This window comes from Argentina anserina, chromosome 5 (genome assembly GCF_933775445.1).
Source record: "Argentina anserina chromosome 5, drPotAnse1.1, whole genome shotgun sequence".
Lineage (NCBI taxonomy): Eukaryota > Viridiplantae > Streptophyta > Magnoliopsida > Rosales > Rosaceae > Argentina > Argentina anserina.
The window spans coordinates 24,888,718-24,916,323 of record NC_065876.1 but is presented as its reverse complement, the minus strand read 5'-3'; the positions used below and the strand labels follow the sequence as shown (position 1 = coordinate 24,916,323).

General features: G+C 38.4%; 3 protein-coding genes and 1 pseudogene across 3 annotated transcripts; 2 read left to right on the top strand and 2 right to left on the bottom strand.

Annotated features, from left to right (window-relative positions):
* Positions 1-1,426: 1,426 nt before the first annotated feature.
* On the top strand, positions 1,427-2,864 carry LOC126795814 (sucrose transport protein SUC2-like; annotated as a pseudogene).
* Positions 2,865-8,405: 5,541 nt separating this feature from the next.
* LOC126795813 (oligopeptide transporter 2-like) lies at positions 8,406-10,530 on the bottom strand. Its single transcript, XM_050522562.1, is given in 7 exon segments — positions 8,406-8,972; positions 9,061-9,220; positions 9,222-9,241; positions 9,445-9,700; positions 9,791-10,077; positions 10,176-10,297; positions 10,344-10,530. Coding segments are annotated over 7 exon segments (1,599 nt in total).
* A 1,683-nt stretch (positions 10,531-12,213) lies between these two features.
* LOC126796125 (serine hydroxymethyltransferase 2, mitochondrial) lies at positions 12,214-17,955 on the bottom strand. The gene is made up of 16 exons (XM_050522889.1): positions 17,829-17,955; positions 17,665-17,715; positions 17,479-17,565; positions 17,203-17,324; positions 16,837-16,913; positions 15,817-15,941; positions 15,137-15,229; positions 14,619-14,711; positions 14,328-14,525; positions 14,004-14,108; positions 13,796-13,861; positions 13,543-13,620; positions 13,078-13,189; positions 12,881-12,991; positions 12,620-12,797; positions 12,214-12,497 (listed from the first exon to the last, which is right to left on the bottom strand). The coding sequence occupies exons 1-15, from the start codon at positions 17,913-17,915 to the stop codon at positions 12,649-12,651; spliced, it is 1,554 nt and encodes a 517-aa protein (XP_050378846.1). The 5' UTR covers positions 17,916-17,955; the 3' UTR covers positions 12,214-12,497; positions 12,620-12,648.
* Positions 17,956-24,248: 6,293 nt separating this feature from the next.
* LOC126795812 (B3 domain-containing transcription factor VRN1-like) lies at positions 24,249-26,903 on the top strand. Its single transcript, XM_050522561.1, has 7 exons — positions 24,249-24,795; positions 24,916-25,005; positions 25,108-25,244; positions 25,364-25,640; positions 25,736-25,884; positions 26,044-26,293; positions 26,827-26,903. Exons 1-7 carry the CDS (start codon positions 24,249-24,251, stop codon positions 26,901-26,903), a joined length of 1,527 nt encoding a protein of 508 aa, XP_050378518.1.
* The last annotated feature ends 703 nt before the right edge of the window (positions 26,904-27,606 follow it).

Below are 27,606 nucleotides of genomic sequence, written 5' to 3'. Positions count from 1 at the left end.
GGGTGTTTTTCTCAAGGTAAAGGGCGGGAAAAACATTGCTCCTCTCAGATGAGGTTAATTTTGTCTTTTAACCCTCTTTGTGGGCCTCACGTACCTGCCACGTCACCAAGATAACGGAAAAGTTAAAAAAAACTAACGGAAGTACTTCAATGATAGCAATACTAGAGTCTGGGTATCACATTGGTACGATTAAGAGTTGAGGTATCACATTGGTAGGTACACCAGAGTTGAGGGACTGTTGGTGAAAAAAACTCTTTACTTAGACATGTACTCTATTATGTTTTGGTTCGGTAAGTATGTACATATACTAAGTAGTGGAGTGATGAATCACTTATGCTTAAGGTGAGGATTTCTGCTTGTTAGAACACACACACACATATATATATATATGCAGATTGGCCTAAATCAATATAAGTTTATGGGGTCCAAATCAATTTGGCTCAGGTCATCTAAATAATACAGTTTTGTTTTTGGATTTTATTGCTACTCTACGTATGAGAAAAAATCTGTATATAGAGTTCTGTAATTTGGTCCGTGCTATTGATTATAATGTATATCGCCTTAGATATAGACAATCTTGTTCCCCAACTAGCTACTCCTGGCTGGATAGTGTAGGTTGATTAGGATCACGTATTAATCTTAATCCTTTATGCAAAATAAACTCCAGCCGTAATGGACAAAATATGCTATGTACGTATTACCTTTTCGATCTGTACGTAATTGTAACTTTGTGTAACTAGCTAGTGCTTAGGATAAATGGATTTTAATTTCATACGACGCCGGTACGCGTAAGTGGACAACCCGTACGTGTACGGAAACTCAAGTAACATTTTTCTTACTTCTGTCGTATGAGCCGCTAACACTACATCTTATTTTGTTGACCACTGATTTATACGCTGTAGAACTGTTGTATCACTTCTGTGACGTACGATTAAGCACTATGGATGTTTATAACAAGGGCTGACTGTCAATACTTGTTTAAATGGACTTGCATGTTTAGGGTTAGCTTTGTTTTGCAGTTTTTCTTATCATTCACGTTTGCAATTACAATTCTCATTTGGCTTTGTTTACGACTTTAATTAATCACAAAAGCTCTTGTCATTTCACAGAAGGGAGCAAGAAAAAGAAAGTTGGAATAGTTGTGGACTCCCATTTTAGTCCCCGTTTCCTTGTCCGATCCTACTAATTAAGATTGTCACTACTCAAAGTACCTAAAATGGACTTCCATTTTACTCCATGTTTCCTTGTCCTACTACGATTTCCTATAATTGCTTATCAAAGCAATAGTCACGAACTCTAATTTTGCTCCCGTATTCTTTTCCAATGAGGACTTAACTTCACTGTAGTTCATACGTCCTATATAAGGCACCTCTTTGTTCTTTCGTTCTGTATTCAACAAACCAAAACAGAAGTTAAAGAAAAGAAAATGGATATTGAGAGGATGAACTCGTCAAGACCGGAAACTAAGAAAAAGATGATACTTGTGGCATCCATCGCTGCCGGAGTGCAATCGGATGGGCATTACAGTTGTCTTTGCTTACACCGTACGTGCTACAACTGGGGGTCCCACACAAATGGGCCTCCGTCGTTTGGTTGTGCGGGTCGATTTCCGATTTAGTAGTGCAACCCATAGTTGGTTACTATAGCGACCGTTGCAGATCTCGTTTTGGTCGCCGCCGACTATTTATAGCCGCTGGCGTTGCGCTTGTTGCCACCGTCTTCCTTATTGGATTCCCCGCTGGTATATGCATCGGTTGCGGCGATTCCTTGTACTAACACACGAAGCCACGAGCCGTCGTTGTGTTTGTGATCGGGTTCTGGATGTTAGACGTGGCGAACAACATGTCACAAGGGCCCTGTCGAGCTCTTTTAGCAGACATATCCGGTTCCGACACGAAGAAGATGAGCACAGCTAATGCGTGGTACTCGTTTTATCATGGCTGTTGGAAATGTGCTTGGCTACGCCGCTGGATCATTGAAAAGTCTCCACAAGATGTTCCCTTTCACCCTCACCAAAGCTTGTGATATTTATTGTGCAAATCTTAAAAGTTGCTTCTTCATAGCCATTGCTTTGCTCGGACTACTGACTGTGTTGGCTATGATTTATGTACGCGAGGACACAAGTGATGATGATCATGGTACTGAAAAAAAAAGGAGAGGGAGGAGTCTTGTTCTTGAAAAAAAATTACGGGTGCTTGTAAAGAGTTGAAGAAGCCGATGTCTGGATCTTGCTTTTGGTCACTTGCTTGAATTGGATTGCATGGTTCGGCTTCTTACTATTCGACACAGACTGGATGGGAAAAGAGGTGTATGGAGGCGTGGTCGGGAAAGGACATCTGTATGGCATGGGAGTTAGGGCTGGTTCACTTGGGATTGTCTACTGGGTTCGCAGGGATGCGGCTAAAGGACTATGGGGAGTGGTAAACTTTCTGCTAGCCATTTGTCTTATCATGACCGTATTGGTCACTAACTTGGCCGAGAAGCATCGACATGCCTCTGTTAATAAGCTGTTGCCGCCCCCAGCCGGTATTAATAAGGCCGGTGCATTGCTTATATTTGCGGCAATGGGGATACCTCAAGCGGTGACCTACAACATTCCGTTTACCATGGCCTCTGTATATTGCAGCAACTCTGGCGGAGGGCAAGGGCTTTCATTGGGAGCCTTGAATATTGCAATTGCCGTGCCACAAATGTTTGTATCACTAGTGAGCGGACCATTGGATGCTGCTTTCGGAGGTGGTAACTTACCGGCGTTTGTTTTGGGAGGTGTTGCTGCTGTCATAAGTGGAATACTGGCCTTGACTGTACTACCTTCTCCAAAACCTGATGATGATCCAACTGAAAATGGTTTAGCTATTGTGTGACGACCCAGTCCCAATTAGTTTGTATTAGGAATCTGAATTTACTTCCTTATTTTTGCCATTAGCTTTACAGTTTGTTATTGGAATTATTTGTAATTATTTGGATTTGATCATTTCAACCAAGTGTATATGTTTTCATTAGAGAAAAAAAATCATTTGAGTCAAGAGTTCGATTAAGCTTAGTTTTTGTTTTTAGGAGTGTGTTAATGCATTCATATCATTTAGATCGATGTATTTATATTAATTTGCTCATATCAACATGCTTGTTTCAGAAGGAACCATGCATGGCAAATCTCACTGTCGGTTTGTCTACTTTTGATAATTCTCAATATTGTGATTTGTTATCTGGGACCTTAGCTTCCTTGTAAATGTTTTATGTGATTTTGTACGATAAAATAGAAAATGCTTGGAATTTCTTTTGCTTCAGGTGAATGGCTGCATTCCTGCAACCTTAATTGGTTATTATCTATATCTCATAGCGCGGTATGTGCAACTTCTAAAAATTGAATATCAGATGTTCCGAATGAAAATTGCTCGAGTAGTTTTTCAATAAAACAGAAGGTCATAATTAAACACTACACATGAATAATGAAAATTACTATAAGAAATATTCAGATATTTACATCCTATGACTAGAAATGGTATGATTATATTGCTTGATGATTCATTTACAGATTACACTTCATTATATAGGCTAATTCTAGCACTATTCTACCTACTAATTTCCACTAATTTCCACCAACTATTCCACTAATTTCCACAAATCATGGGCATTTCCACTAACTCCAACACTCCCCCTCAAGTTGGTGCATACATATCAACCATGCCCAACTTGCTAAGTGAATCATAAAAGGCCCTTTTAGACACTCCTTTTGTGAGCATATCGGCAAGTTGCTCTTCTGTAGAAACAAAAGGAAAACTGATGATCTTCGCGTCTAGCTTCTCCTTTATAAAATGACGATCAACCTCCACATGTTTTGTACGATCATGTTGCACCAGATTATGGGAGATATCAATGGCTGCCTTGTTGTCACAGTACAGCTGCATAGCACATTCAGGCTTAATACCCATATCTTGTAGCAAACTTCTAAGCCATAACAATTCGCACACTCCCTGAGCCATACCTCTGTATTCTGCTTCAGCACTAGATCGTGCTACCACATTTTGTTTCTTACTCTTCAATGTAACAAGATTACCTCCAACAAAGGTAAAGTACCCTGATGTGGATCTTCGATCTGTAATATTTCCAGCCCAGTCTGCATCTGTGAAGCCACAAATCTCGAGGATATTGTTGTGATTAGAAAACATTACTCCTCTCCCTGGAGCTGACTTCAAGTACCTCAAAATCCTCACAACAGCATCCATGTGATCCACACTCGGATTATGCATAAACTGACTCACTATACTTACTGCATACGCAACATCTGGTCTGGTATGTGACAAATAAATCAAGCGTCTAACTAGTCTCTGATAACGAGTTTTGTCAGTGGGCACTTGATCTGGGTACTCTGCTAACCGATGGTTTTGCTCAATAAGAGTATCAATTGGAGTGCAATCTAACATACATGTCTCCGTTAATAGATCAAGGATATACTTCCTCTGACACAGATAGATACCATCACTTCCCCGGGCTACCTCAATTCCTAAGAAGTACTTGAGTGTACCTAGGTCCTTCATTTCAAACTCTGTGGCAAGCTGTTTTGTAATCTGTCCACCTCAATAGTATCATTACTAGTAACTACTATATCATCAACATATATGATTAGAGTTGTTACCTTCTCTTGTTGGTGTTTGAGAAACAATGTGTGGTCTGAATACTCTGCATGTAGCCAATTTTCCTCATGAATTGTGAGAATCTTCCAAACCAAGCACGAGGTGACTGTTTAAGACCATACAAAGACTTTCTTAATCTGCATACGGAGTTACTTGGAGAAGTGGCCACATATCCAGGCGGAAGATCCATGTATACTTCCCCTGTTAGTTCTCCATGAAGGAATGCATTCTTAACATCAAACTGCCTAAGTGGTCAGTTCAAGTTAGCAGCGATAGAGAGCAATACCCGGATAGTGTTTATCTTTGCAAGAGGTGCAAATGTCTCATCATAGTCTATGCCATATGTCTGGGTGAACCCCTTTGCTACTAGGCGTGCTTTATACCGGCTTACTGACCCATCTGGATTGTGCTTCACTGTAAACACCCATCGACATCCTACAGTCTTCTTGCCATATGGTGGAGGTACAAGCTCCCAAGTATTGTTTTTTTGTAATGCTTCCATCTCTTCCTCCATTGCTTTCCTCCATTTTGGATCTCCCAATGCATCCTGCACTTTGTTAGGTACTGATACAGTAGATATTTGATTCACGAATGACTCATATGACTTAGATAATCTTTTGGTAGATATAAAATTGGCCACCAGATACTTGGCTTTAGTCTGAAGGGTAGGTTCATATTTTTGTGTGGGTTGACCTCGAGTAGACCTATTTGGCAAAACATATTGTCTACTATTAGCCTCAATAGAATGACTAACCTCAGATGAGTGATCTTCTGTACCAGGAGAGCTTTGGTCAGGGGTATAAACAGTAGTACGGGATACATGAGGGGCAGTTGTGTTGTCAGCTTCTGGTGCCTGAATCTCTTGAGTGACGACCTCCGGTGGTGCCTGTGTGGCTGACACCTTGGTAATCTCAACGGAACTTGTTACCATATCGACTGGCTCATTTGTCTCCCCCTCTCCATGATACAACTCTTCATAATAGGAATTCTCCTCCTGAAGAGCAGTATCAGAAGAGGAAAAGTAACTCATGTCCTCAAAAAAGGTAACATCCATAGTGACATAGTACTTCCGAGTAGGAGGATGATAGCACCGGTACCCTTTCTGATGGCCTCCGTACCCAACAAACACACATTTAACTGCCCTGGCATCCAACTTAGAACGCTGATGGTGTGGAAGATGAACAAAAGCGACACAACCGAAAACACGGGCAGGAAGATTATGAAAAGAAGGTAATGAGACATGAGATGCAAGCACCTCATAGGGAACTTTCCCTTGAAGAACACGAGATGGAAGACGATTAATGAGGTGGGCGGAAGTAATGACAGCATCACCCCAAAGGTATTTAGGCATGTGGGCACTAAAAAGAATACATCGAGCCATATCAAGTAAATGACGATTTTTTCTTTCAGAAACCCCATTTTGCTTAGGTGTGTAAGGACACGTTATTTGATGAACAATTCCGTGTGTGTTAAAGAACTCCTGAAAGACATGATTCACATATTCCCCCCCCCCATTATCAGAACGAAGAACTCGAATGGTGGCATTATATTGGGTTTGGACAGAGGCATGGAAGGTACGAAAAGCTGGAAAAACTTCATCTTTATTTTTAAGAAGAATAATCCATGAAAGACGTGTGCACTCATCAATGAATGACACAAAATAACGCATGCCTGAGACAGTAGATTCTTTAGAGGGTCCCCAACCATCAGAATGAATTAATTCAAAAGGAAGAAAACTTTTAGTTGAAATACTAGGGGAATAAGTTGATCGATGACTCTTGCCCAAAACACATGTCTCACAACATAAACAAGACTCGTCCACATTAATAAACAAAGTGGGCATGGATTTTTTCTTAACACTAAAAGATGGATGTCCTAAGCGACGATGCCATAACCAAATTTCACTTAGCTTGTCAGAAGTGGAGAGTAACGCGGTCCGAGACTGCCCCCCTGGTTTTTCTCCTGCGTACGTCAGATCCAGATGAAACAACCGGCCCCGCAAAAATACCCCCGACCAATTACTCGTCCGGTGAGAAGATCCTGAAATATCACATACATAGGAAAAAAGGTCACAGAGCACTGAGCGTCAGCATTCAGTTGGGGAACAGATATCAAATGATGAGATAGAGCAGGTACATAGAGTACATTGTGAAGCTCTATGGTAGGAGTAATACGAACAGACCATGTCCCTACCACGGGGAATGACTCACCATTAGCATTAGTAACATAGAGTATGGGTAGAGGGGATAATATGGTAAAATAAGATTTGTCATAAGTCATATGATCAGATGCACCAGAATCAATAATCCATGTATCAGAACTACCAGAGTGAGAAATATTGAAAGCCATACCAAGTAAAAAAGAATCTGTCGTTGGTGCACTTGCACTGACGGTGAGGATGCACAGACAAGGAAAAAACGACTGATTCTTGCCGGACCGGGTCGGGTCGGGTGAACCGGGTCGGGTCAGGTGAACCGGGTCGGGTTAAGTCAAACCGGGTCGGGTTAGGTCAAACCGGGTCGGGTCAGGTCAAACCGGGTCGGGTCAGGTCAAATCGGGTCAGACTGAGCTAGGCTGGGCTGGGCCAGATGAGGTGGGCTGGGTCGAGTCGCAACAGACTGGGCTGTGGTATCAACGGGTCGGATACCCACTGTGACGTCGGGGAAGAACCAGAAGAATCCTCGGGGAGGATCGGCGAGTTGTGACGTCGGGCGTGGAGCGGCGACGTCCGGCGGGGCAGGGCAATTTTTTTCAGGGCCCGGGTCCGGCCCGGTTATAGTGTGACGGGCCGGTTTTTTTTCTAAAAAAACCAGGGCCCGGGTAAAACCCGGCCCGGGTCAATTAATTGCAGGGCCCGGGTAAAACCCGGACCGGTAATATCCGGGCAGAGCCCGCCCGGTTTTCCGGGCCTAACTCTGTTTTTGACTAGTTGGCGGCGAATCGGCAGTGCGAGGCGACGACAATGGGAATTATGAGATTGAAATTAGTTAAGTTTAAGGTTATTTGGTTATGTTCCAGTGTCATTGTATCTATTCTATAAGTTTAGGATCACTTACGAAAACCAATTACATAATAACACCTAATGTCCCGGGTTTCCGGGTTTTTTTTGTTTAAAGATTTGAAGGCCCGGGACCGGCCCAGACATAACAAAGCCCGACCCGTTTATCACATGACAACATATGAGCCCGGCAAAAAACCCGGCCCACCCGGACGGGCCCGGCGGTCCGGTCCGGGTTTTTTTCTTTTTCGGGCTTTTTGCCCAGCCCTAAGCAGGAGCGAGACAGCAGCATCGGCAGGAGCGAGACAGAAGCAGCGGCAGCTCCGGGGAGGTAGCAGCAGGAGCGGTCGGAGAGGCAGCAGCGGTGCCGGAGCAGCAGGCGGCGGCGTCGGGAAGGCAGCGGCGATGTCAGAGAGGGCCGGAGGGCAGCGGTGAGGCAGTGAAGCAGCGGAGGTGATAACCGGCCGGGAAAAAAAAGATAAAAACGGGAAGAAAAAACCCAGGAGAAAAACAGAGCACAAAGAGGCTCTGATACCAACTAGAAATGGTATGATTATATTGCTTGATGATTCATTTACAAATTACACTTCATTATATAGGCTAATTCTAACACTATTCTACCTACTAATTTCCACTAATTTCCACCAATTATTCCACTAATTTCCACAAATCATGGACATTTCCACTAACTCCAACACTATGTCTCCAAGCTTAGCCAAATTTGAACACACACATACTTATGCTACTGAAATTACTAGAAGACAGGACAACCATCAACAGTGATCGCAGTGCTCGCCATCTGCGCCCCACCATGATATGCTCGTCCCATTCACGGATAATGTGAAGTATAAGAGAACCGCCATGAAAGCCACTCCAGCATCCAAGGCAGCTGAAAGAACATAATTGTATCTCAGCCACCACGCCTTTCGATATCTAAAGACAAAGTAGCCGAAAATAGTTCCAGTGACGATCCAGCAATTGTAGTTTACTGCTGTAGCCGGTGGCATAATTGCTGTTGCACCCAAAATCACTGGAAGGTTGATAAGTGCAATCCATTTCTGATTAGGAAAAGCTCTGTGCAACAACCACTGCAAGAGTGGTCCGAGTGCACCAATAAGGAAGAACCAGTTGAGTGCTGGGTAGTTTCCGAGAGAGCCAAACATCCGCTTTGGACCAACAAGACCCCAAAGCACAGATGCATCAAAGAAAACGCTGTCATTAGGACAAGTCCAAGGACTATTTGGAGGGAGTAAATCATGTTGACATATGTTTTCCACAGTAGATAAGAGGCACCATGCAACCCCGATATTGACTGTTCCAGCTATAACTGTTCCTATCAACTACAATAAAACAGTACAATATGTTAAATTTGGGATCACATATTTCTTTTATTCTATAAGTAATGTAATGTAATATACATGGACATACCTGAACTAGAAACATTGATCTGGGCGGAATCTTCATGTAATGACCAAGCTTGAAATCATTGAGAAAGGAAATTGCCTGAGCCATGCTAATATAACCATAAGTTTTGAAGGATACATTAAGAATAGGTTTTCCGGGTATAATCAATCCAATGGCGTACTCTGATAACGTTTAGTCCCGGCGTCTGAAAATTAGTAAGAGGGAGAAACGTTTAGAGGTAAGTAAATCTTAACTCATCTATCAACAATTCAACACTAGATGCAACAAACGACCAAATCGTTCAAATGAAGTTCTCTGTTTAGCTGAGATAATTATGGCTTGGATTTAAATCTGATAAAAAGCTGGAGTCATGGAAAATAAGAATCTGGAAAATATGTTAAAGCTTGCCTGATTTGTTGTGGCAGTAATCATGCTGATCGGAAGAGTGAAAACTAATGCAAGGCCTGCAGCAAAAATGAGTGCCCACCACGGCAATTGAACCTCATCTTTCATGAAAATGCTTAGAGCCAGAGCGAGTAAAAGTGACACCAAAAGAGTAAGGTAAAACCACCAGTTAGGTATGTCCTTGTATTTCCTCATCAGTTTGGTGTGTATGTCTACCTTTCCATCCTTCTTTGATGCTCGGAATTGTTCATATATCTCCCTGTAATGGAAAATCACTCAGATTTTTACAGATAATAAACAACAAGTAACGAAAATAAGCTTAAAGCTTTGGAATTGGATAATTACGCACCTTCCATTGAAGAGGGCCACATGTGTGAGGGTTGATATAATGGCCACAAAGCCAATACCATATGATAGAGCAAAAAACACACTCAAGCTTATGCATCCTTGATTTTCATAAGCTGGCATGCCGATTTGAAATTTGTCATTCACAATTGCTGAAACGTTATAGACTTGGCCATGGGCGTCAAACAAATCGGAAGAGAAGATTGGAAAGTTCTTGGCATTAAATAAGTTGACTCCCCAGTAGACAATCGGCATGACCAAGTACATGAAAGCAAAATATCCAGCTGCAATATAGAAAAAGCAGGATCAAAAACAAGCTTATTCCTCCATTTCCAAATGAACCAACATATGAATATGAACAAATTGCACCATTTAATATCATCTCTTACCATAGCATGACAATGAAGCTGAGCCAAACACCAAGCATTCCTTCCAATCAAGAATAAAGGAATGAGAGATATTACCAGGCTTTGGGAAAGCAGCCTAGATTTTGACAGAGTTAGGACAGTCCCTAAACAGGTGGAGAAGAGATTCATCAGCATAATGACACAAAGGACAAGAGGCATCAGTTGTAAACCCCCTAGCAACTCTGTGAGCATTGGTCAAGAATTTCTTATGAGAAAGAGTCCATGGAAACGTTTTAAGCTTTGGAGGAATATCAAACTTCCAAATAGCTTTCCATTGAGCACTATAAGGACCAGGAGGATCAAAAAGAGAATTATATGCGGTCTTAACAGAAATCATTAGGGAGACCTTTGATTTAGTTGGTTGAATTAGGTTTACCCATGAGCTTAACAATCATAGTCTAGTTTGTTATGAACCTTCTCAGAGAAGGTCACGTTGAGGCCATGCTTGCCTTGAGAGTAGTTGCAGTCGGCATCAGTTAACCGGATTTTTGAGAGTATCAACATAGTTAAGAGTAGAACTAAACATCGGGAGGGGTTTGACAGAAGAATCGAGTTCCTCCATCCTCAGAGCTTGTAAATCGGTAGAGATATCTCCACCATTTTTCGTGCGTTTGCGTTGGGTAGTCATCAGATTAGGATCTCCGCCGCTTGCCGAAGGAAGGGTGGAGAAGATGAACTGATTCAATGCCACCAGAAATGAGGAGCACCGGATTAGGATCAGGGGAACGCGATCAACGACGGATCAATCCAGAAAGAAATTCAGAACAAGAAGCTTTTTGCAGAGCCGCGCGTGAGGTGCGTAGAAAGAATAGCACAGTAACTTGCCTAGCTACACCCATTTTTCAAGCCCCTTTTTAAGTTAAACTCACCCCTTTCTTCTTTATTAATCTACACCAAAAACTTATATCTATATTCCTTACTTATCCAGATTATTTGTTTCAATTTACTTTTTTGCCCTTTTAACTGAAAATGGAAAATATCTCCGTAAATATAGTTATTATAATTTTTAAATGCTATAAATATGTAAGAGTTTTTGATATAAATGTACTTATAAATTAAAATATTCAATTTGGTAAATATGGACAAATTTTATGTTAAGAAATAGTCAATTGAAGAGGTACATTTATGTTAGACATAATTGTATTAATCAAAGTAATTGAATTGAATGTCTTAAAAGTCGATAATTTGGCTCTTATTTTTTACCACTTTAAGGTTATTTAATCATACAATATGGTATTATATTCTTTCCACTTCAAAAATACATATGTATTTCTTGTAGTTGTCTAATTTTCCTTTTTCCAGTGTAAGTTAGAGACTACTCTTATATATATATATATATATATTCATTTCTATATATTCAACCGTTGTCCATTAGTAGGTTATGAACTTTTTTTGTTTTGTTTTTAGATTCTAAATATGATATAGGTGTATAATTCCTCCATATTCATTTGTTATAATAGTAACCCTATCCCAAAAGTTATTTATAGTCAAGTGTGGTATATCCCAACAATACAGCCTACCTATGAAACCCAGTTCCTCAAGTTTCGTAGTTCTTAGCAGAATAGATTGTTTACATGCTTTGAGAATTTGGAACTGTGCACTTCGAGTACAGGCTGTACAGCTGTACAGATTAGAGGTTTATAACCAAAAACAACCTGATTTGAAAACCATCACAGTATTTGACAACAGCGGAAGCTTTCTTCTCTGCAAGACCTTCCTTCCCGAGACATGAGTAAGTATGATCCTTAGGCCTCATCAAACTATTGCCACGAAAGGTTGCATCTGATTTTAATTAAAAGCCCCTAGGAAATTTTTTTTGTCGTTCAAATACACCAAATGTTCATTCAGTCAGATTGCCCTTTTGAGTACTGTCTTCAAAGCAGTTCCAACTCGACCGTTATGGAATTCTACTTGTGACAAAGGACACATGAATCTTCCATTCCGATAAAATTAAGAGCAGAGACATCATGCTTCCTTTGTTTGACACACACTAGCTTCAACATTTCCATGCTTAGAATCAGTATGCATTACAAGGTTACAACACTTCATGCTGACAGGAACTCGGTGGATACAAATAATAGCCTTGGTTATTGAGGATAAAAAATCATAATCAAGAATTACAAACGGCACTGGAATCAATAAAACAAGAATCAAGATTCAAATTAGATACCTAATAGATTCCATTATTGTACTGGTGAATGACTTACGTCCTCCATGTATGAAATTACCGTTCTTTAAGATCAGTATATGCTTCGGTATTGGAGTCATCTGCAGGCACAACTAGTGGCTTTTCACCAAATGTAACTGTAAAAAATGAAAAACGAAAGTAAATGAATAAGAAATCATTTTTAGAAGCATTTCCGAATGATTCATATAACATCTACGAAGCTAGTAATTCACTTGTCAGAGGTGCAATAGGGATTAACCTTTAACAATGATCTGTGACGTTTACTGTTCATTCTTTATATCTCATTGTTTCTTTCTCAAATCCAATTGTTGGAAATTCTTTAGCATACTGCTCAACCTCGTGGCGTAGCTTGGCAATCTCAGTTTGGATTTGACCATCTGATTCCAGAGTTGCCACAAAATCCTTTAACTTAGTACCTGCAATCATATTCATGCAACAAATCTGCATGAGTTACAAACAATATTACAATTCATATCCACAATATTGATGCATTATATACCTTTGGTAGCTGCCTTAATCTTCAGGGCTATCTTCACGGCTACATCAAAGTACTCTGCTACTTTTGCAAAGTCATCCTCCATAAAACCCCTTGATGTCAGAGCTGGGGTTCCTGAAGTATCAAAAACAGACCTTGATCAGAATTGAAATACCTAGCTCATGACTAGAAGCTGGAGAGAAGTTAAAAACAGGACTTACCCATACGTACACCACCAGGGACCATGGCAGAAACATCCCCTGGGACGGTATTTTTATTTGCTGCAATATGAGCTGCTTCCATAACCTTTTCAACTCTTGAGCCATCAATTCCCTGTCAAAAATTACAAAAGAATATGCTGAATAATCTGCTTGCAGAATCAGTGAACTCCTCATAAATCCATTTCTCAACCTGAGTTCGGCTATCCACAAGATCTAAATGGCTGTTGAGACTCGAGCCCATCTTTGAAACTTAAGTCCTATTCTAGTGTTTAATACACTCTTTTGGAGTGTTGAATCCAGTAACATTATCTTTTAAGTAACAATGGCCTAATCAACCTCACAGTCATATATTTGGTCTAACAAGCTGAACCAGAAAGTAATATACTTTGTCCAAAGAAATCTCCCCGTTACAGAGACGGACATATAAGAACATAGCAGTTAAAGGAAAGAAGAATATCCTTTTACCTTGCCCCTCAGATTTACCAACACTAAATGGTTGTCAGTTCCACCAGAAACAAGATCGTAGCCCTTCTCTAGCAAGCTCTGCATGTTCAGAGGCATACAACTATAAGGAAAAGATAATGGAATAGTAACAAAGTATTGTGTGCATCTTGGATTGCCCAGATTTTCCAGAAAGCTTAGTTATAAACTTAGAACCAATCAAATGAAAAGTAATGCTAATTAGCGTAAATATGGTGGGAAGGTAATGATAACAAACCTCTGCAAATTTTGAGGAATTTCGGAGAACTTGCTCTTGGTAAGCTTTGAACTCTGGAGTCATGGCCTAGAGTTGTTACATGATCAGTGGTTCAAATTTAGTAGAGGCTATATTTTTGAAGAAATACTTGGAGAGAGATTGAGTGATCATTAAAGAATAAAGATGCAAGAATCTGATCTTGCATATAATATAAAGATAGACAAATTACCTGCTTGAGTGCAACTGCTAACCCAGATATAGTGTGATTGTGTGGGCCACCTTGGAGTCCAGGAAAAACAGCTTGATTAATTTTGTCTTCATAGTCATACATAACCTGAAGAAGGAAATTTACACATTAAATACTTCATTTTCATTGCACCATTTTGGGATCAGATTTACTATATATAGCACCAAAAAAAACCAGATAAAGTTACGCCCACCAAAACTACTAAAGTAACATCAATCCTTTTTCTTATAGTTTCCTCTTTCATCTTATTTTGTCTTTTATTTTAGTCCACTCAATTAATCCTTTAGGTCAAAAAATATTACTCACTTCTTGCCCTTGCTTGTTTACATTCTTCACCCCCTTCCTGAAAAAGATCATAGCCCCTCGAGGGCCACGAAGTGACTTGTGAGTTGTGGTTGTAACGATATCTGCATACTCAAAAGGAGATGGAATAACACCTGCTGCAACCAATCCACTGATGTGTGCCATATCAGCTAACAAGATAGCTTTCTGCTTATCACAGACCTGAGAACATCACAAGAACAATTCTCAGTTAAGAATGGAGTATAGGCGTTTCGTGATCATTGTCAAAATGGCAAACATCAAACCAGAGCGTACCTTGCGTATGCGTGCATAATCGTATAAGCGTGCGTAAGCACTGGCACCAGCAACTATTAGCTTGGGCCTGAACAGTGTGGCACTTTTCTCCAGCTGCAGACATATTTTGGTATAGGTGAAAGAGTGAAAGTAGCTCGTGGAAAAAATCAGGACACTTATCCAGGCAGAGAAATAGGTTTTATCTATTACTTTGCTGTCACATGATGGTGACTTCTTAGAACTGTAGGGGCTTGAAGGCCAAATTTTATGGGAACATGTTTGAAAAAATAATAATAATAAGAATTGAAGTTTTCATTGGAGCTAAATATACTGTTTACCCTGGGTGTCCTCAAATTTCAAATAATAATGTCATGATTATAAATAGTGTAGATCATAACCGGCATCTAAATTGTTATATACAAGTATTAGTAATATAACTACTGTTATAGTAAACCAGACAATTTGTATGGAAAGCAAGTCTGACTTTTAAATCCATCGAATAAACGAGTAAGAGAAAAGGGACAGAGTGAGCACTGTACCTGATCATAGTCAATGTAACCAGTGGTTTCATCCAACCTGTATGGCATTGTCTCAAAAAATATTGACACCGCAGATATCTTTTTGGTGTCAGTCTGAAAATAATAGAAGATGGAAAATGATCACACAGTAGCAATTTGATATACGTATCGTTACTAATTAGATATGTGGCATCTGCCACATGGTGGCTTGAATGAGTCATTTTCTTCTATATATGATCCTAGGTGGATTAGTGTGGGATATTACTATAACAACGCTTCAACATAGACAGCAACATTTGCACCGGCTGAAAACATATTTGTTTCTTAAGCTTCTTAAGGATATGAATGCCTATTGCTATCTATGTTTGCTGTTCTTTTGCTAAATAACTTAAGTCGGATAAAATCCTTCAACCCACAATTTTGATTTGATAACTCAGCTCTATCAAAGTTCAATATCTATAGATTAGACAAATCCACTCCTGCACCCTTGTCTAAAATACTAATTTTAAAACACCTTGGAAAACCTAAAACTATATTGATATTAAAAAACCCTTAATCTTTTTAGAACTTAGTTAATGTCCATGCATATCTTTAATCTGAATGTGAGGCCAGAGACAGTGTAGTATAACATACTTCCATGCCAAAAGTATGAGAAATGAAGTAAACAGTATAGAAAAATAATCAGTAAAAGATGTACAAACCTGATATCCATGTGAAAGATGTCCACCATGAGGCAAATCAAGAGCCATGATTCTTTCATGAGGTTTCAACAATCCAGTGTACACTTGGAAGTTAGAAGGGGATCCAGATAATGATTGGACATTCACTGAAAAAAAGAAGATGGGGGACGCACAAAACAGGTTATTGATATATCTTACTTTTTAAAAAAAATAAAAACAAAGTGAAAGTTAAATAACTATTTTGATATGAGTGATATGTTTCATCAGACAGTTCAGAATATATGACCCCGCTAAAAGAACCATCATCAATGACATTACAAGAGAGAGTTGACATGTTTTACACTAACATGTTACATGTGAGATTCTTTAATTGCACCTTTAAAGGGTGCCATATAGCAGTAGTTATACTACTACTTTCATCCAATCAGATTTATCAAAAGGCCTCCTCAGAATTATCACTAACCCATTTTATTGCGGCCGTATCAAAAGAGCTGTTATTCTTGACTCTTGAGTGTAATTGAGAAATTCTATACTTTACACTGGAAACAATCAAATATTACAAGCTTTATTTTTTCCTTTTAAATGAACAAAAGTTAGAAAATGGGAAAAAGATGGGAAAAAAAACGCCAGTATTGCCTAAACCGAAACGGTTGGGATGGGTCAAAAAATTAATAAATAAAAAGCAATCAAGTTTTACCACTCCTACTCGAGCACCAGCATACCAAGTAAATGCCCAGTTGAAACAATCAATTTGAAGCACAACGTAGCAGAGGCATAACCTTTTTGTTTTGACGTATTAACAATTGAACTTACATGTTCAGACATCTTGAACTAAACATGAAAATGCCTTGCTGCAAAATAGTATCTTTTTAACAGATCACATAAGTAAAAAAAATAAAAATACTGTACTTGTGGAGTGGTAGCAATAAATTCAAAAAAGCGAAATTTAAATATGCAAACGAAAAGTGAAAATGTAAGTTGAACTTGGGAAAGAAAAGAGTCTGCAGTGACACATGTATACTATAAGTTCAGCTACATTACCTCCCCATTTTGCAGGATCCAAGTTAAAAGCTTCTAATGCTCGTTTTTGACACAATGTCTCAGCCATATCGATGTATCTAAATTTATTCAATAGAAAAACAGAGTCATCAATCAAGAAAAGAAGCATGGACTCATACACGAGCATGCATTATGAACAAGCAACCAGATCAATATAGAAATAATACAAGTCATAGCAATCATGTCCATCCAACATTGTATCTTCAATTCAAAAGATAAAAAATAATTGTCATGTCCTCACTAGGTTATAGTAACACTAGATTGGACAGCACGGTTTTTCTCAAACAGAATAAAAAAACGGAAGCAAAGATGTTGTTTTGCATTGGAATTGAGTGAGGATCAACTTACTCATTTCCTCCGTAGTATCTAGCACCGGGATATCCTTCACTGTACTTGTTGGTCATGACAGAACCAACAGCTTGCATCACCGACAGAGACGTGAAATTCTCCGATGGAATAAGCTCAAGCCCCTATACTCCATCAAACAACAACAACAACAACAAGAAGCATGAAAAATAAAAAACTAACTTAGATACTCAACACTTCATCACTCCCCGAATCCAATCACATTCTGAAACCTACGAAACTCATTCCATAGTGCAGTTCCTAGAGAATAAAAACTACCTTCCATTGGCGAGCTTTTTCGAGCTCAATGATATCAGCAATCTCGGGATCAATAACCTCAAGTGGCTCATTGAGCTGCTTAATCCACTATAAAAACTCAAATCAAAATCACAATTCAACATGATCATCAACATCAAATACAACTACACATAACAGAGAAAAATCCAGATCCAAAAGGAAACATACAGTAGTACGAGCTTGCTCTTTATCCTGAGCTGCCAGGCTGGACAGAGCGGACTGCAAATCCAAAATCAAGAACGAAGTTCAAAAGCGACGAACAGATGGCTCGAATCAACCAAACGTGAAAAAGAAAGAGTTTGTGGAATAAAACAACAGAGATGATTATATACCATGTGGTAGACGGAGGAGCGGGCATTGGCGCCGAGGAGAGGTTGGAGCAGTGGCTTAGTGACGAGTCTGCGAAGCGCCATTGCCATAAGGACTGGGGGAGTCTCTCTTCTGGGTTTGGTGGAGAGAGAGAGACGGTGGAGAGGTCACTAGTAGTTTATATTGGGAAATGGCGTAGAGAGTGAGCGAGTGCGGTTGGGTTTTGGTGGGTGGTGATGGTGACTGTAACAGAGGCAGGACCCCACGTGAAAATCCGACCCGGCCTCTCGACACTTAGTGTCACTAGACCTATCTCGCTTGATATGCTTAGAAAACAAATTAGTTGACTAGTTTCTGTTTCTTATTATTCTAAACTCATGTCATGTATCTAATTGTTTAATTATTATTTAAATATGAGTTAAAAAAAACACATAACATGAGTTTAAAATGGTGGGCACAAAATAAGTAAATGAATGGTGGTCAACAAATTTATTTTCATATGCCTACGTGAGAGATAGTAAATCCGAATGTTAAGTATTGTTATCTGGCTGACATGATAAGCTAAAGTCTATGGAGCATTCTCAAAATAAAATAAAAAACTAAAGTCTATAGAGAAGAGAAGATTGTCATCTTCATAATGTATTTTGTTGTCAAAATTGCATGGCAACTATAGGAAACTCTCAATCGTAATTTGCTTTCATGCTAAAGAAAAGAAGTTTCACAAATATGTATGCTAAATCTTATCGAATGGAGCAGTGGAGCACTGGACAGTGTTTTTTATATTCCCGCTTGGTGGTGACAAAAAATTCCAAGTTAGAAACATACTACTTGGGTTTCAGAGTGTTTTCTGCATGTACCCCTCTTGCCAAAAGTCGATCGTTCAATTCGAATGGAAAGCAGGGTGAACGTCGTCCCAAAGTTTGTTCTTGCCCACGAGCCAAACATCCTAGAGGAATTTTTTTAATTTTGTTAATATAAAACATGTATTTAATGAGTTTCAAAATGAAATTAGCATAATTATGTATATATGGCCCCTACAAGATAATTTATAATGCTTTATTTTCCAATTAAAAATAGATTTTTCCTACTTTCAATGATACTACTAGTTTGTAATCCTACCCGAATAGAAAAATGCTATCAATTTATAAAAATGACACCATGATATTGTATTTCTCAATAACATCAATATTCATTTAGTATATAAAGTAAAAGAAAGAGGAGTCTCCCCATGTTTTTCTTAAAAAATATTGCATTTGAGCATCGTTTAGGCATGTTTTGTAGTTTATTTACTATTATTTGACGTGTTGATGAACCTCTCTGTAATACCTCAAAAATTCATATCTAATTTCCAATGAGTTCTCATATATTATTAAGTTGGTCATTGTCCAATTTTATTTCACAAGGATGAAAATGAAAGGGTTCGAACGATTAATTGTTCGGGAACGTTCAATTTGACGAGTCTAAGAGTTAACTTTTGACTCGTTGGGTTTCTTAGAAAACTTCTTTGATGAAAGTTGTAGAGTTTGCAGACATACGACATACCTGATTCAGAGATTGTATGAAGAAATTATAATAAACTCAACTTTTGGGCTCCAAATTTTTTAGTGTAAATAGAGAAAATTCCTTTTAGGGTTTCATTATTTTCGCATCTCCTTTTTCTTCTCCCTCTGTGTCACGCACCTCCTTCAGGCTCAAAATCGTGCGACTGACCCGATCCAGAGCCGGCCAACCTGACCGAATTTTCCGGTGAGCTCCGGCGGTTCAAAGCGACAGGGCTAGCCCATATCTCTTTGTCTTCTCCTTGCGCGCCTCCCTGTGATTGTGGCTCGTGCAGTCTCGCACCGGTTTGCACGCATCATAGGCCAAAAGACAACCCAACGACCCATCTATGACCCGGTTTTGATTCTGGTGACCTTTGGCGGTGCAACCAATGCAAAACAGCTTCTCTCTTCCTTGCAATCTCATTTGTGGTAGTGGTTTGACCCATTTTGACTTGGAAGTTGTAGATCGACAAGTATGGGTCATAGTAGCAACTCGGCTTTGCTTCAGCCATTTTCGACTGTGTTTCGGCGATCACTGGTGGTGCAGTTGACCCAGGAAGCTTCGCTTCTTCCTCCTAGTCACGACCATGCAACCTTGGAGCTCGGTTTGAAGCTTGAAGAATCCAAAATTGAGTTGCCATGGCAGCAACAACTTGGGGCAGTTTCTAGTTGATTATGGGACTTCCACAGGTGTGTATGCTTATTGTCATGCTTTGATATTCATGATGTGAAGTTAGTTAGTGGAGAATTCAAGAATGTGGGGGAAGTATGTGTGCAGAGAGCCTTAGACAACCTTTTTTAGTGGCTTGCAGGGTTATATCCGACTAGTTACAGAGCCTTTGAAAGCTCTAGTGCTTCATGCTTGTCAATATGAGCGATTTGTTATGTAATTTGTAGGTTTTAGTTGTCGTATGAACAAGTTAGGCCTTTCGAATTTACTCGTAAGCTTTGAATTCAGCGAGTAACACTATGTTGTTGCTTAGCAAGAGTCTAGAGACCTTAGGGGAGGTATCGGAGAAAAAGTTGTCTAGAGTAACAAGTTTTCAGGTTAGGTGAAGCGTCAGATTGAGCTAGAACTATATTATTTTCAATTGTTACTAAGTTGTGAATTGTTGTTGTTCTGTCTCAAGTGTTAATGACTTACAACCTTGATATAAATTAGGTACTTATTGCTTGGTTATGGAGTGATTGTGGTAGCTAGTACTTTCCATATTTTAAGTAGAAGACGCAGCGGGAGCTAAGGTGAGTAAACCTCATAATGATCATCATGATTGAAGTAGTGCTATAATTATTGAATTTAGTTTGAGTTGTTAACATAGTCCTTGCATCACTAGCTTATAAAATTTGTTCTAAAAATATGTTTTGGTTTAATCTACGTGAGCTTGATTTTCTACGGTTTATGGGTAAGTAAAACGGTATTTTAATAAAATGTTTTTTTAATATATATTTTTTAAAATGTTTTAGTGATCATGGACTATGGTGAATGTGAAAATGAAATTGGATTATGCATGTTGATATTGATATGATATAGTCATTTTATATATATAGATATTAAATAGTAATAATAATATACATATACACATTGCTATATTATATTTTAGATCATTGAATGTGATCATATCTTAATGGGGAGGAATGGATCGTAAGGGAAGAAAATGTACCTTCCAATAAATTGGTTTATTGCATGATTTGTTTGTATTGTGATGTTGTGAGAGTCACTTGGTTTTGTACAATATTGTCATGTGTGGATGGATTATATTGTACGTGTTGTTTTAATATTTGAGTCTTGTTAAAACGTTTTCTGGTCATCGGACTTGGTGATGACATTTAAATCGGGAACCAAGCCTTTGGCCGGGTGTTGGTTACGATTAGTTAGAGCTCTAGTCTGTCTGCCGTTGTACGGCATGAGGGGTAACTAGATGGGCTGCCAGGGTCTCATGAGTACACATGTTTTAAAATGTTATTTGTTACATTTCCTTTGTTTGTGTTTGTTGTTTGTTTATTTATCTTTTGTATCTTATTGTTTGTTAAATGATTTCTGAACTAAGACATTATGCATGAATCACTTATATTCTTCTGTGATTTTTTTTTCTTGTTATACGTGAATTCTTGAACTATGTTTTCCCGCATGATTCACCAATTATTTTCTCGTTTAGTGGTGTGTGTTGGACCTTGAGTAAGAGGTGGAGAGTGTTGTAGGAAGTGTATTGGGCGTGGTGTTATTGTTGTTGAGATGATAATGTTAAGTCGAGAACTTAACTTTGATTGAGATGTGATGCATTATCTATTATCGTTGTTGCATGTTATTGTTATTGTTTATCTGTTGAGCAGTTATATTCAGTTTACTCATACCAGTTGTGAAGCGACCGGGTTTGTGTTTGTAATCCCGGTGTACCAATCAATGGTACAGAGGGTAGTATCGCAGGTTGTACGTAGTTGCAGTTGGTAAATCGAGTAGCTGTCAGCAGCGTACTGTTTGATTCAGTTATTTAGTTTTTGTGATTCTCGAGTGAATTCTACAACTGTAATTTATAATTAATTATAAACAATGCGTTTGGATTCAAATTGTAACTGAATTTGTCATCTTGTGGAAGTGGACGCTATATCTTAAGAATATATTAAGTGACGACCTCTTGCTCTTCCCTTTTCCAGACTCTACTTAAGAGCAGATCAGTCAAACTGCTTCATGAACAAACTCCAAAGCTCTAGCTTGGCATTCTACCATGAGTTCTCTCTGTCCCAAAGTTGACTGCCGGCCAAGATTTCAAAACTTATTCTACAAATACTTCTCAAAGAAAATAAAAAGAAAATTTGTAAGCCTCTTCTTTTCTGTAAACATTATGCTTCTCCATATTGTTGTGATAAAAAAGCTTTAGCTGGTTTCTCTTCACCAATTCTATCTATGGCTACGTAACCTACGTTCATCATATTCAAGCATGCACGTTTATTCTAGAAGCTTGAAAATTTACATTGTGATGTATTTTGATGTGCAGAAGCTTCCAATAAAGTCTGTGAAGGACCATGTAGATGAGCTATCAAATCCAGTACATTTTAAGTTTCGTGGTACAAAATGGCGAATGAAACTTAAAAACACAAAGATGAGGCTTGGTTTGACAAGGGTTGGGAAAAGTTCTCAAAATCTCACTCTTTTGAGTACAATGACCTGCTAATATTTGGATATGAAGGCAATTCAACATTCCAGCTAGGTCTCCCTTTTCGATAGACCACCGAAGTCGGTTGAAACTGATGAAGATGACATTATTCCGCCAAGTCCTCAGCCTCATATCACAACACATTCAAGTGGCATGGTGGTCAAGCAGAAGTGCAAGAGGAGACTTCAAGTTTTGAGATAATACATAGGTCTAGATCAGAACTGAAAAGTAAGGCACATATATCCTATTCTTTTTTCGTTTTTTTTTTCCTCAATATGTTATGTGTCTAAGTGTGTTTTGAACTATTATCTATGTTCTAGCTTTTGCTTATATCGTATTATAAGATTTACCAGGGAAGAGTGATGTTCTTGGAGATGTGCTGGATGTTAAGGAGGTGAAGTCTAGGAGGGGCAACCAACATTGTATATAAGCGATTCCTAGTGAAATGGTTGGATAAGAATGGTGGTGAGAGCACTTGGGTTACTGAAGAAGAGTTACAAAGAATTGATCCGGAGATTATATTCTCAAGTTCCAGAAGTATGCTCGTCGGAATCCGGAAGAAATCGACCTAATGGAGGTGATGCAGGCCCGATCATCGAAAAGACCTCTAAATTAAATTTAGAGTTTATTATTATTTATTTTTCTTTTTAGTATTTACATTTCTGCGGGTTTCATGACTTTCATCGATCAATTTATGCTTTTTATTAGGGTTAGTGTTGTGTGATCTCTCCAAAGACCAGTATAATAGCTTGACCTACTAATAAGAGAGAACTGAGAAAGTCAACACAAACACGTCTGCAAGTCTGTAAAACTAATTATAAAAGTACAAGATGTTAAGTAGTTTAAGGAAAACTCCCGAGAAGTTGCAGATCAAACTAAAAGTTGAACAAGAAGTATTAGTTAGTATTGGGCTCGTCAACGGGTTATAATACATTAGTGGATTATTCGGCGATTAATAACTCAAATTCGAACTATAGTCGATCAACACCAGTAATGTGATCAGTATATATATTTAGGAAACCTGTAAAAATTTCATCCGTTTTGGATATTGTTTGACCATCCGTACCTACGGTCAACAAAAAAAATGTGTTTTGACATATTGAAATCCTCATTGACGGGGGCTTTGCCAAATGGGTTTCCTTGGTGCGACCGCACACAATCGGTGACAAAAATTAGGTGATTTTAGATATGCAAACGACTTTCGGTGTTCGCATTTTGATAATGGGTTTTCCCTTATGACATATTAGTGTTGTTTTCGGTTTACCGGAAATTCCGACGGTTAAACGAGGTCCGAATTAGATGAAATTTTTACAGGGTCACTAAATATATATACCGATCACATCGAATGGTGTCGATCGATCTCGAGAACTCCGTGAACATAGTCACATTAGCTGCACTATAACTCCGTGAACAAATTTAAATTCTAAATGACAGTTTAGGTGCTATTTATATTCCAAATGACATATTTTCGAAGTTGAAACAAAACTTCCCCAAGTTGTAACTATAACTCTACCAACAATTACACGTGTAACTCTGGTAAAGAAGAACATTTAAGTAGATATTATTTGTCCTCCCAAGGGTATTGGCAGCTGAGTTAATTCAGTAATTAATAAATGACTACATTAAGTGGCCTCTTGCTCTTCCCTTCTTCCAGTATCTACCTCTCTGTCAAATAATCTAATCAGGCCCCTTTTGTCAACCATGACTTCAACCATAAATAAACTCTAAGGCTCTAGCTTGAACTTCAACCATGTCTTCTCTTCCTCCCAAAGTTGGCTGCCGGCCAAGATTTCAGAAGATATTCTTCACATATTTTCCAGAGAAAGTAAAACGAAAACTTGTAAGCTTCTTCTTCTCTGTAAACATGTCATATTTAATCACGTTTGTTCTAGAAGCTAAAAATTGTCACGTTGTGCAGAAGCTTCCAGTTAAGTTTGTGAAGGACCATGGAGATGAGCTATCAAATCCAGTACATTTTAAGTTTCGTGGTATAGAATGGCCAATGAAACTTAAAAGACACAAAGATGAGGCTTGGTTTGACAAGGGTTGGGAAGAGTTCTCAAAGTCTTACTCTTTTGAGTACAATGACCTGCTCATTTTTGCATATGAAGGCAATTCAACCTTCCAGGTCTCCCTTTTTGATAGACCACCGAAGTTGATAGAAAGTGATGAAGATGACCTCATTCCACCAAGTCCTCAGCCTCATATCACAACACATTCAAGTGGTGGTCAAGCAGAAGTGCAAGAGGAGGCTTCAAGTCTTGAGACAATACATAGGTCCAGATTAGAACTGAAAAGTAAGGCACATATATGTAATTCTTTTTCGTTGTTCACCTTCAGTATGTACGTTATCTGTTTTTCCTACCATTCATCTATATATGTTCTAGCTTGTTATATGATATTATAAGCTTTAACAGGGAAACGGGATCTTGTAGCAGAAAAAGATGACGGTGAAGCAGAATATGAACTCAACACTAGACAGGGGATTAAGAATTCGAGAATGAGAAGTATGATTAGGCATTTGTTTTGTCTTTTTGACCTCAGTACTGTATATCATCCCATTCTGCATGTTCAAGTTTGTAATATGTGTCATGTTATAAATTATACAGGAAAACTGGATTTTTCTGGGAAAAGGAACAGGGGACAAAGGTTCCAAAGAGCATCTGAGACTATGCAACGAGTCAAACCTGAATATCCGCTTTTCAAAATTGAATTGCTGCAGAATGTTAACTATGGATTGATATTGGTGAGCTTCAACCCCTTAACACAGATAAAAATTGCTTCTATCTATAAAGCAGAATCACAAATATATTCTCTCTACAAAAAGTTTTTCACTGTCTTTCAATTCTTTTTTTTTTGTTGCAGAGCTTGCCCTACGAGTTTATGAGGACACATCTTAGTTCTGAATCTGGTGAGGTTACCCTCCAGGTTTCAGATGGAAGAATTTGGAAGGTTGCATTAAAATGTGAAAACTCAAGAGCCGAATTCCATGATCATTGGTGGGAGTTTATTCAAGACAATCAACTAAAAGTTGGTGATGCATGTGTTTTTATGTTGATTGACTATGCTAGACCCCTGTTTGAAGTTGTCATTTTCCACAAGGACCAAACCATACAACCTATAAATTGCGTCTTGCCAACAGGTTAGTTATCTTCTGATTTTCAATTATTCAATGGTTACTTAATATAAGTTTCATAGAGACTGACTATATTAGATATCACATTTACTATTCTCCAGATAACACATGCATTGACAATGCAAGCATTGATGAAGATAACGATGATGAAGAAGACAACAATGAAAATGATCAGGACAATAATATTGATGCTGAGGACGATAACACTTCTTTCGAAATTGTCATACAGCCATCTTATACTAATCACTTGGTATGCTTATGTTTTTATGTCTTGTTTTAATCTACAAGAATTGAGCAACCATACACATTATACACAACAGAATCAAAATTCTCTTTATGTTTATCTTTAATCTATCTTTTTTTTTATCTCATTGAATTTCTTATTGCCTTGTTTGGTCAAAATTTTCAGTGGCTGCCTTCTAAGTTCTCCCAGATATTTCTTACTTCAGACGCTACATATGCTAGCCTTTGTGTTTCTGGTGGGAAGAGTAATTGGCCTGTTAAATTAAAACACTATGGACAAAGAGTTCAAGTGCAGGATGGTTGGAGTAATTTTGTGCAAGACAATAATTTAAAAGTCGGACATGTATGCAAGTTTATGTTCAATGATACTGCCAGACTCTCATTTGAAGTAGCCATAGAAGCTGGGAATACCCTAGGTGAGTTTTTTATTTGTTTGAAATTGTCATTTGGTAGAAATGTCATAAAGATTAACCATGCCCTTGTTACTTACTTGTAACTACACTAGAGTCAATGCCCATGTGTTGCTGCGGGTTTTCTAAATTGTTGATGTGTTGATTAAATTGACTTTTGAGGTATAGAGAATGAAGTACAGTGTCATAGTGTTTCTCCAAAAATGTACATGGTTCTGAACATATTAAGTACCAAATTCATACATTGTCCCAGTAAAATTTCCACAAACACAGACGTTGTGGCTTAGTGTTCAGAATATGGGGGTTTCCTAGTTAGAGGCTAGCTAGGTTGTTCTCATATTTTTTTCTAAAAAATACATGATGTGTTTAATCAGCATATCGAAGTTGTTAGCCTGTTGATCTAAGATTGTTCAAAGGGTTGCTTCTCTCTTTACTGTGCGCACCAAAAGACTCATGAAGTCATGATAGTACAGTTGTTTCTCTTTGTTGATGGCCTCCAGTAATGATGTTGATGGTTTAATGCTGAATTCCTATTACAGTCAAAGTAATTATAACATACATGTCGAGTATTGACATAGATATTCATATGGCAAGGGATAATGAGGGAATTTTATAGTAAGAAATGTCAAAACTTTAACATCAAGCAAGCAATCTGGAGATATCGCAAATGAAAACGAAAGCAGTACATAGGTCCAGATCAGAACTGAAAAGTAAGGCACATATATGAAATTCTTTTTAGTTGTTTACCTTCAGTATGTTATTTGTTATTCCTACTACTATCTATGTTCTAGCTTGTGGTTATATCATGCATATTATAAGCTTTAACAGCAAAAAGGGACCTTGTAGCAGAAAAAGATGATCAGGACAATGATATTGATGCTGAGGACGATAACACTTCTTTCGAAATTGTTATACAGCCATCTTATATTAAACACTTGGTATGCATTTTATTTATATTTCTTGTTTTAATCTACAAGAATTGAGCAACCATACACATTATACACAACAGAATCAAAATTCTCTTTATGTTTATCTTTAATCTATCTTTTTTTTTATCTCATTGAATTTCTTATTGCCTTGTTTGGTCAAAATTTTCAGTGGCTGCCTTCTAAGTTCTCCCAGACATATCCTGCTTCAGACGCTACATATGCTAGCCTTTGTGTTCCGGGCGGGAACGGAAATTGGCATGTTAAATTAAAACACTATGGACAACGAGCTAAATTTCAGTCTGGTTGGAGTAAGTTTGTGCAAGACAATAATTTAAAAGTCGGACATGTATGCAAGTTTTCGTTCAATGATGCCAACAGAATCTCATTTGA

Bases quoted from the DNA above. Each gene is read 5' to 3' on its own strand.
- LOC126796125 (XM_050522889.1), bottom strand. From the start codon at position 17,915: ATGGCAATGGCGCTTCGCAGACTCGTCACTAAGCCACTGCTCCAACCT. The intron at 15,942-16,836 runs GTAATGTAGCTG...TCTTTTTTTCAG, and splicing joins GGATCCTGCAAAATGGGGAG to TGAATGTCCAATCATTATCT. The intron at 13,862-14,003 runs GTAATTTGTCTA...TAACAACTCTAG, and splicing joins TAGCAGTTGCACTCAAGCAG to GCCATGACTCCAGAGTTCAA.
- LOC126795812 (XM_050522561.1), top strand. From the start codon at position 24,249: ATGTCTTCTCTTCCTCCCAAAGTTGGCTGCCGGCCAAGATTTCAGAAG. The intron at 25,006-25,107 runs GTATGATTAGGC...TAAATTATACAG, and splicing joins TAAGAATTCGAGAATGAGAA to GAAAACTGGATTTTTCTGGG. The intron at 26,294-26,826 runs GTGAGTTTTTTA...TTCCTATTACAG, and splicing joins AGAAGCTGGGAATACCCTAG to TCAAAGTAATTATAACATAC.